The 12,723-nt window shown below is 37.8% G+C and overlaps 2 protein-coding genes across 2 annotated transcripts; one reads left to right on the forward strand and one right to left on the reverse strand.

Annotated features, from left to right (window-relative positions):
- Positions 1-2,194: 2,194 nt before the first annotated feature.
- Positions 2,195-7,277, reverse strand: LOC121996066 (ADP-ribosylation factor-like protein 5). Its single transcript, XM_042549879.1, has 3 exons — positions 7,123-7,277; positions 6,722-6,947; positions 2,195-2,777 (listed from the first exon to the last, which is right to left on the reverse strand). Exons 2-3 carry the CDS (start codon positions 6,911-6,913, stop codon positions 2,421-2,423), a joined length of 549 nt encoding a protein of 182 aa, XP_042405813.1. The 5' UTR covers positions 6,914-6,947; positions 7,123-7,277; the 3' UTR covers positions 2,195-2,420.
- A 677-nt stretch (positions 7,278-7,954) lies between these two features.
- Positions 7,955-12,486, forward strand: LOC121996069 (transcriptional regulator DEF1-like). Its single transcript, XM_042549881.1, has 3 exons — positions 7,955-8,409; positions 10,102-10,380; positions 11,281-12,486. The coding sequence occupies exons 1-3, from the start codon at positions 8,119-8,121 to the stop codon at positions 12,364-12,366; spliced, it is 1,656 nt and encodes a 551-aa protein (XP_042405815.1). The 5' UTR covers positions 7,955-8,118; the 3' UTR covers positions 12,367-12,486.
- The last annotated feature ends 237 nt before the right edge of the window (positions 12,487-12,723 follow it).

A 12,723-nucleotide genomic window follows, 5' to 3' on the forward strand; every position in this document is an offset into this window, starting at 1 on the left:
TATAACTGATCGTTGCTACCATGGATAACTGATCGTTGATCCGATTTACAGTCGAGTCTTGGTCCGGTAGGTCTAGCGTGATGTAGTATAGACACACTTGTTCGTTTCAAGTGTGTAATTTCTTTTAAAAAATATCTTGTCAAACTGTTTTAGATTATCACTGAAGGTGTCTTTTTTTAAAAAAAATATTTTTGTTGAAATATACTTTTCATTGCCTCGTTTATTGTCATTGCAACTCGTTAATGAATTTCAAAGATTTATGAAACAAGTTTTCTCAATTTATATTGATGCGGTGGTTAAGATGGATCCCATCAAGATAGGTTAAAGTCTAGGAGACCGTTTAATATGATTAAAGTTAAGAGACGGTCAATATTTTGAGTCAAGATTTACTGTCATTCAGACTGAGAGCTTACTCAATCGGATCCTCTGGCCGGTTGGGCCTCGAGCTCTTATCTCCTAAGCATTGATGAACCTTGAAGTCAAATATTAGCTAGCCTAATCGATTGCTCCAGTCGAGTGGATATAGGGTCCGATCAGACATATTTGATGCTTGGTTCACCCGAGTTCTCCGTCCAAGTGAAGAGGTCTAGTGATGGCAAAGTCACCGATTGCATTCATCAAAGCTGACCTAGTGGCTCCTATGAGTGATGGTCTGTCGGACTATATTAGATACTCAGTCTGCTGACCAAGGAAGTCTATTGTGAGCCCCATAGTCCAACGGTCTCATACTCTTTTTTGGCATCATGTGTCACGGATGACAGAGAATATTATGCATGTAAGCTACACATTCAAAGATTCCACCCTGTCAATCACAGAAATTACGGGTCCATTTTGAAAAAGGTGTCATAGCCTCTTTATGGCTTGTCCTTTCTAGAAATAATTTGAGATCCGTGCATAGATACAACATTAATTCTATAAAAAGATGTCTCCATCGGCGTAGGTATACGACGCTATGTAATTTTACACATCCATTGCTACTCTTCTTTTCACTATTCCTTTCCAGAAATTGAGTACTGACTTGAGTATCGGAGGACCTGCGTCGGGGACCTTTTCCTTGACCCGATTGCTAACACTCTTTGTGACATGTAGGACAGCGATGAGTCTTCGTTTAGTCAACATCAGACACACGTCCCAACTAGCCATTTTCTCCATTTTTGAATAGGATCATATTTGACGTCGTCTGTGAGAACTTTTTCTGCATCTGAAACGTGAAGATGAACGAGACTGGATAACTCACCACGATAACCTTAACACAAGAAGAACTAGAACTATTTATAGTTGCCCAATCGACTAAAATGGTACAACAACAACAGACAGCAACTGAGGGCCACTTGTCGAACAACCCCGCCATATCTTCGACTGACCCCTCGGTTGAGCGTGGAACTCGAATGGAAGGCTCGACTGTGTTCTCACCAATCCAACCTCCCCTAGTTGCCTTCCCTCGGGCATTCATGCCACCGGCCAACCTACCGCCCGTGCCCCCTTCACCGACTGTATATCATAGGACGTTGTTCTGAACACCCCCTTGACGACATAGGCCGAGCGGAGAGACCTCAAGGATCATCTTCTGAAAACACACTCATCTAAGACCTTTGTAAAGGCAACGCCCCAATGAACAATAGCTCTCTTGAGCGTGTGAGTACGCCTTTCTCCCAAGGGATCTTGAAAGATAAACTGCCAGCTCATTTCCAACCGTTGTCAATAAGAGAATATGGAGGAGCGAGTGACCTCGAGGATCATTTGCTCAAGTTTGAAAATGCGACTATCCTCCACCAATACATGAACAGGGTTAAATGTCGAGTGTTCCTCACTACTCTCTCTGGCTTGGCACGAAGGTGGTTCAACTGACTCCCGGTCAAGTCCATATGCTGTTTCAAAGATTTTTGCCAGACATTCCTTCATCATTTTGCTGACAGACGTCGCTATCACAAAACAACACTGAGTTTATTTTCACTCAAGCAAAGGCCCAAGGAAATATTACGGGCCTACATCAAAAAATTTAATCAAGTGATCATAAACATCCCCTCAGCCACCGAACAAATTTCAATAAATCCCTTCTCCCTGAGACTCACTCTCACGGACAGTTAATACTAAATTAAATATCTAGTACCAACTAAAAAAAATTTAAAAGGATAAAAAAAAGCTGATTTGCAATTTTCTCTCAAGCTGGTATGAAAAACAAAAACAAAAAAAAGAAAAGGAACGGCAACTTCTATTCATAACGAATTCAAGTGAATTAATTATTCGAACATTTTGGCCAGCTTGCATGGTTTATAAACAATAACTTGGTGTATGTTTGACTAGGAAAGAACGTGATACTACGAATGTAGGGAAAACATATCTTAAAGCGTCAAGCGTCAAACAAACAATGTCTTCTTTCGAAGGGAATACAGAGACGATGCATGTAAAGGATGTTTACTTCAGGTCGCTGGCTTGCCAACTCGCTCAGCTATCCATCCCAACCCATCATACAACCCCTCGCCTGTAAGGGCACAGCAAGCCTGGATATGCCAGTCATGGTTCTTGATGCTATGTAGCGAGAGGGCTTCAGTTACCTCAGCAGGGGACATGGCATCTTTCAGATCCTGCTTGTTGGCAAATACGAGTACCACAGTGTGCTCAAGATCACCATGTTGAAGGAGCCTGAAAAGTTCATCCTTCATGATACTGATCCGAGCTCGGTCAGTACTGTCTATTACAGCAATAACAGCATGAGTTCCACGATAGTATGTCGCCCATGATGTTCTCAGCCTTTCTTGTCCTCCTAGATCCCACACCTGCTCATGATGTAAGGGTAGCTCAGAGTGACATTATTAGCTGTTATGGAATGTAATTTCTCAGGTACCAAGAACAAAATCAAATACTATAATATTTGCAAAACATGTAAATGAAAAAATATGTTGTAAGCATCACAGAGTCGAGGAATGTGTAAATGCTTTCAATTGCACAAATCATAGAGGAGAAAACTAACTGTTTGTAGTTACTTTCTGATAAATCCAAGCAGAAAACAAAATATGTGGGTAGTATCTATTTCAAAACTTCCATTCATTTGCAGACGTAGCATGTGATTCTTAGTGAGCTCAAGCCAAGCTTCAACCTTCTTGAGCTCAGCTTGGACTGTTAAGAGAAAGAAATGAAAGGCTAGGTAGGCAGATATACATGCGGGCACGGGAGAGAGAGATAGGGTGGGGAGAATAAGTGAGAAGAGAATGCATACATTAAGAGCTCAAAAGAGAAGAAAACTAGAAAGATCAGGAAGAAAAATAATGGCAGAGTGAAACTGACAATAGAGGAAAAAGTCTTCAAATCATTATCATCATTTTTTTAACCATCACATCAGGGGAGAGGCGATCACCAAAAGATAGTAACTCAATAATCAGAAGGGTTGCGGTACTAAACAAATAGATGGATATCACAATCAACTCTTTAGATATTCTTCTAGACTAATTCATTCACATTTGAGGCTGTCAGCCATAATAGTATTTAATGGGAAAATTAATTCATTATTTTAATGCAAATCGATTAGATAAAGTATTTCTGATGATTCTAAACCATATATTTTGATTATGTCACGAGATTTTAAAATTTGGGTTTTAGGACCTCTTCATAATACAAGCCCACGTAGAGAGTTTCACAATTTTAATTCCAGGAATTATCACAAAGTAACATTTACAATGTGATTAGAGTATATACCAAGCAAGATAAATCTTAACTAAACTTGTTCACAACAAATAGATGCTTTAAAGCAATCAACTCTTTTCATATTCTTCAAGACTAATTCATTCACGTTCGTGGCTATCAGCCATAGTATTTAATGACAAACTTATTCATTGTTTTAATGCATGTTGCATTAGATAAAATATTTGTTTAAATGATTCTCAACCAATCATTTTGATTAGGTCACACAATTTTAAGATTTGAATTCATAGGCCTCTTTATAATCCTAGTTCCGTAGAGAGTTTTAAAATTTTAACTGCAAGCAAAGAAGTTTGGCTACCAATTATTAAGGGTGGCTACCAATTATTAAGAGAAAATATAAACCTTATAAGAATTGAGGGTGTGAATGAAAGAGAGACAAATGAAGAGGCAATAGACTTTCAATTGTCATGGCTATCGAGAAAGAGAGGAAAACCATGAGCAATTGATGACTCACCACAATCACAAACAAATAAAATATATTAAAGAAAAAAATATAGTAGTTTCTAGATTCTAAATAGAATAATTAACTTAAAATAGAAAATATATGATTGCATTGCAGATATAGTAAATAGATTGAATTAGGTACCTTAAAGGAGCTCAACAACATAATCACGTATGAACTGTAAGGGTCACAAGCTGTTTTAGCAATCTAAATTAATGAATCATCAGAGGAAACCAATACTCTCGTTTACCTTATACCATTAATGGGCTTATAATTTTTTATATTTAATGTGGCAGAATAGTCTACTAAGACCGATCATTCACCAATTCACTGCTTTTTGATTCTTATCAGCCGCCAATTCGGCTTCTTATCAGAAAAGAGCATTAAACTTCAAGCTAAATCACGCTCTGAATTTGTAGATAATCCTTAGCAAGTTAATAAACATTGTTTGCAGCTTGTTCGGGATCAAAGAAGCTTTATCAACAAGATCACAAACAAGCACATTAGTGCAGTTAAATATAAACTTTAGCTAGTTGATAAACTACTTTGTCTAAAATCTATATATAGAAACAAGACAAGACAGAAAGGCTCAGCTAATCTTAAAAATAAGCAAAAACAAATTGTTGAAGCTTGTTATTTATCATGACAATAAAAAGTTATTAAAAGTAGCTTGTTTATAACATTAGATGCTCTAAGACCAAGCCATCATACATTGGCATACATTTGAGATTATGAGAAACCAAGCACAGATAACTCTGTAAATTAAGGCAATAAGTTGCTTTGTTACCCATTGGCATAATTATTATCTATTGTCAATAACATGGCCCAGCCTAGACTGTTCAAACCCCTCATTTAATTTGTAATCATATTATAACATTGTGACATGTATATACAAAGGTATATCAAACAGCATTTGGAAGGAATCCTGAAGTTAGAAGAATAATCTCCCTTCCAAGAAGCAACCACAATGTTTTCTCTAAGAAATCCAAACCGTTTATGAAGAAAAATAGTTATATTGAATATATAGGCAAAATACTTATATTATGATTGCTTCCTAAACTCAGTAGTGCCAACTGGAATTGTGAGTTGTTTTGTCAACTTGTAAACTGATTATACTAAAAACATTGATAGAAATCATTTTAACGGAAAAAGGGAATGCTTCAAGTTAACCAAGGAAAAGATCGAACACACACCCTGTGTCAGATGTCATATCAATGTGCAGAATTGTATATCTCATTTGATTTTTCATAACATCTTATTGCACCAACAAATATAATGCCAAAATAAAATTTCTGGTAGTATAGGTACGGACATTGATACCTTATATTATGTAACATTGCACATAAACTTGTACAAATCCTTGATTTTGCCTAATCAACATGGCTAGACAAAACATAGTTTGCATTTCCTCCATCTCAATTTTGCCCTCTTAAATCAGGGATTATGTTCAGTTTTTGGTGATTTAAAAAGTGTTCTAAAGCAATTGAACAGAGTAGTGTAAAAAAAAAGGAATATTGAGTTAGGAACCTAGGGGTATAAACACATTAACAACAAAGCCTGCCAACTATAAACCAAGGAGTATCAACATGCTGTAGGAAGTAAAAGGTACTAAAAATTAAATTAATTCTATTATGATATTTGTTCTAATCCCCCTTAAAAGAAAGAGAGATTTGCTCTAACCATCATATCAACATCAGACTTCCATTATTGTGTTTATTGACTGATGTTAAAAAGGAAAGGCTCCCTGAAAAAGTAAATAAAAAAATTAAACAATAATGCTTCTTAGGAGTTAGGACAATATCAAGCATTCATAATCCACATGCTTGTTTGCAATTTTGCCTTTTCTAAATGGAAATTTACTGCAAAACTATACCAGAGGGAAAATAAAAAAAAATGGAAATGAGACAAAAGACAAGAAATTTTGACAGAGACGATGTCAATGTTGGATCAAGTGAGAAAAGTTTTGGAATAAAAGAGGAAAGAATTGAAAAAAGGAGGGCTCTGATTGGGTAGAAGAAGAGGAGAAAAAAGTATCATGTAAAAACATACAAGGGTACTAAAATGAAATTAAGTCTCTCAAGCATAGAGAGATTACCTCCAAGTATAGCATCAGATCTGATGTAGATGAAACAGCAAAACAATTAGAATGCTGAAGCCAATTAGAATGATGTGCAAGATTCCAATGACCAACCATGCTGTCACATGCATCTTATCCGAATACTCAGTAGTTATAGTGCAAGTGAATACTATGATAAATATGGACTGATTCTTTCTAAAGGGTCAAAAATATTTTTTTTAACGACAGGGAAGAAATAGCTGAAATTAGTAGGTTCATAAACTATTGTACCATTTCTCTTACATAAACAAGTTACAAGAAAGTGCACACTCCTATAAAAGTTCCTGATCGTATATACTTGTATGCCAGACGCTGCCAAATGAGATAATCTACCCATGTCGTTCAACGAATTCATCAGGCAGCCTGCTTCTTTGCGTAATCGAGTTAAAAAAAAATTAAGTTTGCATGACTAACAACACAGAAGAAATATACAAAACACCAAAAGAAAAATAATAATCACGAACCTCAAATCGTATGTTCTTATAGACGACCTCCTCCACGTTGCTGCCGACCGTGGGACTGGTGTTCACGACCTCCCCCAGGTGCAGTTTGTACAGCGTCGTAGTCTTTCCGGCATTGTCCAACCCAATGACCACGATCTTGTACTCCTTCGCGGGAAACATCAAGAACCAGAACCTAGAAAAGAACACCCCCATCTCCTCCCCGATCTAACCTAGCCACCAACGAAATCTGGCAAAAAAACAAAAAACAATCAGAGCCATTAAACACTCACGTCGAAAACCCTAATCCATGAAATCTCGAGAATTTCACAAATAGGAACCAGAACGGATCGACGACTCGAGAAACCAAACAGAAATCAAAAGGCAATTAAAAAAAAAATCCCGAATTGGCAACGAATTTCCACCTATCGATCGCCGGAACTGGGATCTGGACTTCCGATAGGGAGCTTCGCCCTCGCCTGGAAATCGAGAGATCGGAGGAGGAAAGGAAATGGGATGAGATATATTCCCAACTTATGAGGTAAAATTCCTTTTATAGTGTTCCACCATTGTTCCATCAAAGGGCAAAGGGCAAAGGGTAAAGAGTAAAGCAAGAGGAGGCGAAACCGACGTCATGCCACGTCTGCCAACACAAGTGGGCCCACCAAACACCGCGACGACCTACAGGCTCGCTCGATCAACTAATTCACTTCTCTTAAAACCAACTCTATTCTCGGGCTTAAATGATTAGCAACTAATTTAATAAACATAATAATTATCAACTAAGTCTACTCTCTATTAGTCTCAAAATCTAAATATTAAATTAAAGAGATTTTTCTTCCTTTTATTTTTATTTTAAATAAAAGATCGGTTAAATTGAATTAACATAATCAAAATTAAAAGATCTATTAATTAGAAATTTTATTTTTTAAAAAAAATATTAATTATTTCAGTTAAATTAATTTGATTTCAATTTTAAAAATTTAAATTTAATTAAATCGAATCAAATTTAGCTACGTTGAAATCAGAATTGAGAATTTAAAATCTTTAATTACTCCTCTCTCGAGCCTAATTTAATTAAAAAATTCTATTTATTAAATTCAATTTAAATAATTCGGTTATCAGCTATTTATGATCTTTTTCTTCATGCCATTCAAAATAAACCGGTTCGGTCGCACGCATGTCTGTCCCGAGCACGCATGTCTTGGTGAGCCGTATGGTTCGGAACCGACTGTTTGGAATTCTATAAATGTTTATCGTTTCTGGAAACATCTCTTCTCACGCCAAATCTGAGATCTAGTGCAATCTCTCGCCTCTCGCCTCTCGCCGATCGCCGATCGCCGATCGCCGACCGGAGAAGAGAACCCTAGAATTGTGATCGCCACTTAGCTCATCTCGCTCTGATCCGCAATTTCGATCCCATGAACGCTTCCAAGTTCATGGACAAGCAAATCATGGAGCTCTCAGGATCTTCGCAGCCGCCCGACAAGTTCTTCGACCTCATCAACCCCCAGGAGGAGCATCCTATCAGCACCGCCGCCGGAGGAGACGTCAAAAAAGAGCAACAGCATCAGGAGCCTGAGATCCTTCCGAGCTATGATTTTCATCCCATCGGATCCTTCTCGCCCCCAACCAGCAGCGGCGGTGGAATCGGTGGTGCTTGGCCCACCTGGGGTTCCGTCGACTCTAAACTGGCTTCTTTAAATCTCAAAGTATGCAAGTTTCTTTGGATTTTTATGATGTTTTGTTGATCGGGCTATAATATATTATCATGAATTTTAATTGGATTTTGGTAGATCTGATGTGTTCCTCACTGTGAAACGATCCTAGTTCCTGTTCTCTCGTTGTGAGCTGGTGTAGAAATTCTGATCCTAGCATGAAAATGGAACCCCAAAAAATTGACAATCTGCTCTGCATTTGGGATGGGCCATTTGTAGATTTATTGTTTTGGAACATAACTCCCGAAGCTAGTGGTATGACTTGGAGCTCAGATCTGTACGACTTGCTATGATAAGAAAAGAGAACGTTTAATAGAGGTAGTAGTGGCTTAGAGCTGTCAAAGTAGTAGAGTGGTCCCTACTAGCCTTGTGTTGATCTAGGAAAAAATAGGATTAGGATTGTAATAAACTGATAGAAGAGCCTCTCTAAGGAAATCAACCAAAATGTATACAAGTATATAAATAAGATGGTTAATAGAGATATATCATAGTCTTTTATTCTACTTTTTTCAGTGGCTAGATTTTGTTTTGCATTTCTATGTCCATTCTTAGGTAGGGAAACTCAACGGTACTCATAAAGGGGGTGCATGTTGCTTATATAAACTAAGGGACCATTTTGGTCATAGTCAAAAATAATTTTACCACCTGATCTCCAATCAGGAGCTAATGATGCCTGATTGCCACATGCCTATAATAGCTCTAGCTGTGTAATCTTTGTGTAGACAATAACTAACTATTTTTTAATCCTAACATCTCTAGTATGTAATTATCTAGTGTTGGCAGCAACTGACGCAAATGGTAATTACCTAGTGTGTATGAACTTTCTCATGCATGGTTAATGCAAGTGGTTAGTTGAGACTATTGCACAAATTTCATTGAAATTGTTATAATCATTTCATTTGGGGATCACCATACTTTGATACTTAACCTCATGGAGCTGAATGCATGGTTGTCATAAAACTTATGATAACTCCTAGTATAGGGAGCTGAGGTTGGTCTAGATGCAAGCAACTTGGTTGAAGTGAACAAGGGTGGGGTTAACTTGGTCTTTTGATTAGGGGATCTATTATATGGTTTGAAACTTGAGGTTCAATCTGAAATTGAGGTGAGGAAGAGCAGAGGCCAATTATGCTGGAGTGGAGATAACTAGAAGGAAAACAGGAATGTGGTGATGGCGACAAGTTGTCATCTGAAAATCTTTGGAGTCCTTTGCCTTTGTAGTTGACCTGCAAAGTCTTCTTTACATATTGCCCTTGATTTGCTTTTATAGGTGCCAAGTTAATTCCCATCTAATGGTGGATCTCCTTGTGACCAAAGCATTGACCAAATTGACCAGACACATGCCCCATCCTTATTGGTTTTAACTAGGTCACACAGATTGAGCCTTGTTGATGTTCATCACCATGATTCATGGGATTAGTGAGTAATATTATCCGCAACAAAAGTAGGTCATAATCTACTGGGTTTTGAAGGGTGCTTCGTGTTATTAATTTTATCATATTCAATTTAGATAATAATCTATTCACTTCAATTTATCTACAACATGCTTGGCTTATTTTTTTCATGCAATATTTTAGAACGTTTTAATTACTGTATCTTGTTATTACCATGAATAAGCTTGTATAATACTTCTTTTTTTTCAACAATGATCTTGATCATGACTTTTTTTTCTTGATGTTTTTGCAGAATGCTGGTACCCCAGAGCCTCATGGATTTGCACAAGTTGGCCATGAGAAAGAAAAGAGTTCATATGATAATGTAATTGGATCTGACATTGATTACATAGTGAAAAAACATACAGATAGGCTGATGGATGCTATGGAAGGTATAAGTTCAAAGCTATTACAACTTGACAACAGAACTCATCACCTTGAAAATTCTTTATCTGAGATTAAAATGACCATCGCAAATAATAATGGAAGTACAGATGGAAGGCTAAGTCAACTCGAGAATATTCTGAGAGAGGTATTTTATTTATTGTTATATTTTACCTATTTGCATGTATATCATGTGAAAGTTCAGTTTATTTCAACTTCCTTTCATTTAATTTATCTCATACTGTTAGCATCCCTTCTTGTTTAATGTAATGGTGTGAATAGGATAACCTAAATTTGACAAAAATAGAGGAATTAACTTACAATTGTGAAGAAGTGCGAGTCATGAATCTCATGTGATTAATTACTTTTATAGTTTTTTTTCCACTGCTTTATATGTTCTTATTGAATTATATGATGTCATCTACTTCCAAGTAGTTCTTGCATTGCCTCCTTGTTGAGTTATTTTTTTTCTTGTGATTCCTTGATCAAACCTCTTTCATGTCTCTTAATTGGTTAACTCCTATCTGGAACAACCATTTTGGATCTCTATCAACGTTCTTATCTTTATCGCAAAGAACAATCCCAAAATTCATTTACTGAGTTTCATCTTCACATAATAACCTAAGCTTTGTTGAGCACTTAGTTAGCTGACATTTTTTTAGGATCCATTCTGGATAAATTAGGCTAAATGGTAGCTAGCGTTTCCATTATTCTACAATTTTTTTTGCCTCTCAAAGTGCTTACTATATTCTGATCAATGCTCTCTGCATATATTTCCTTTTTTTTCTTGGTAAAATAAAAAAACTGTCTGACATATTTGTTCTTTAAGCTACACAATAAATTTAACCTGAATGGATGTTCATAGAGGATTTAATTATTCTAATATATCCATATACAGTTGTATAGGTCAACCTTGTTCCCCTATACTGATAAATGGCACAAATGAACTAAAATTGAATTGGTCAAATGTCCTCCAGTTCAGTTGTATGTTGGCTAGAGAGCCTATTATTCCATGTTTGGTCATTGAGCTTTTAATGTACTCTTGCAGGTGCATGCTGGGGTGCAAGTTCTGCAGGATAAGCAAGATGTCGTGGAGGCACAGCTGCATCTTACACAATTGAATGCTCCTAAGGTAGAGCTGCAGTATTCTGAAAGTTCAAAAACTGAGCAACCTGAATTACAGCAACAGATACCTCCACCACAACAGCTCATCCAGCAATCCTATCAACACACTGTCCCATTAACTCAGCCAATAATGCTTCCTTCTGCGTCTGTACCAAATGCTTCATTACCTGTACAACCCAATTCACCACTCCCGATCCCTCCACTACCTCAATCACAGGTTCCTTCAGTGCCATCTTTTCCACGAGATCCTTACTTTCCTTCGGCAGCTCCACAAGTAGAAGACCCATCAAAACCATTTCAAGTCACAGCTCAGCAGCAGCAGCAGCAAGCAACGGCACCTCCCCCACCTCTGCCACAAACCTACCAGTCCTCTCAGCTTCCACAGTATCTCCAGCCACCACCATCACACCAACTTGTACATCCGTCGCCACAGTCACTTACCCTACCCCCTCACTCTGAAGAATCTGTACATGTGCCTCTGCCTCAGAATTATCCTCCGAGCATCAGGCAACCTGCTCCTTTTCCACAGCATCCCCCATCTCAACAGTTTTATGGTCCCAATTCCAGCACGTATGAACCACCTACAAGCAAGCAGAGTCCTGGGTTGCCATCATTTTCCTCTAGCTACGGGCCACCTGGTCCTAATTACTCAGATTCATATGTTCATACTGGGTTTGCTTCAAGCCAAAGTAACTCTGCCGGGAAACCCTTGCCCTTTGCTTCGTCTGTGCCACCTGGTGGAAGCAGCAATTATCCACGTCTGCCGGTGGCCCGTGTCCTACCACAAGCTGCAGCAACTGGGTCTGGTTCAGGTGGTTCTCCAGGAGCCAGAGTACCAATTGATGATGTGATAGAGAAAGTTACGACTATGGGGTTCTCAAAGGACCAAGTCAGGGCAACTGTAAGGAAACTGACTGAGAATGGACAATCGGTTGATCTGAATGTGGTTCTTGACAAATTGATGAATGACGGGGAGATCCAACCGCAGAAGGGTTGGTTTGGTCGGTGACAAATGCAGAAATTTTATGAGTGTATAAAACTCCTATTACTGGATTGACTGATTTGAGTTACATCCTGTGGTAGTGTTGTGCCTTCCGAGCACAATGCATCAACTGAATGTGTTTGTTTACTCATGCCTCGATCAGTGTTTTCCATAAATGCTCCAAATTAATGGCCAGTTTAAGGTTATTCCTTAAACGGCAAATGGATGGATAAATATGGTTGTTCAATAGTACTTTTTGATCCGAGAAAGTCAAATAATGTGAATGCTGTTAAGGATTTACATTAATGTTCTGCAGACTTTAGAAACATATATATCAGCTGGACGAGCCTTTCAGGGATTGGGTTACTTGCCATATGCACTTGC

Source organism: Zingiber officinale, chromosome 6A, assembly GCF_018446385.1.
Source record: "Zingiber officinale cultivar Zhangliang chromosome 6A, Zo_v1.1, whole genome shotgun sequence".
Classification (NCBI taxonomy): Eukaryota; Viridiplantae; Streptophyta; class Magnoliopsida; order Zingiberales; family Zingiberaceae; genus Zingiber; species Zingiber officinale.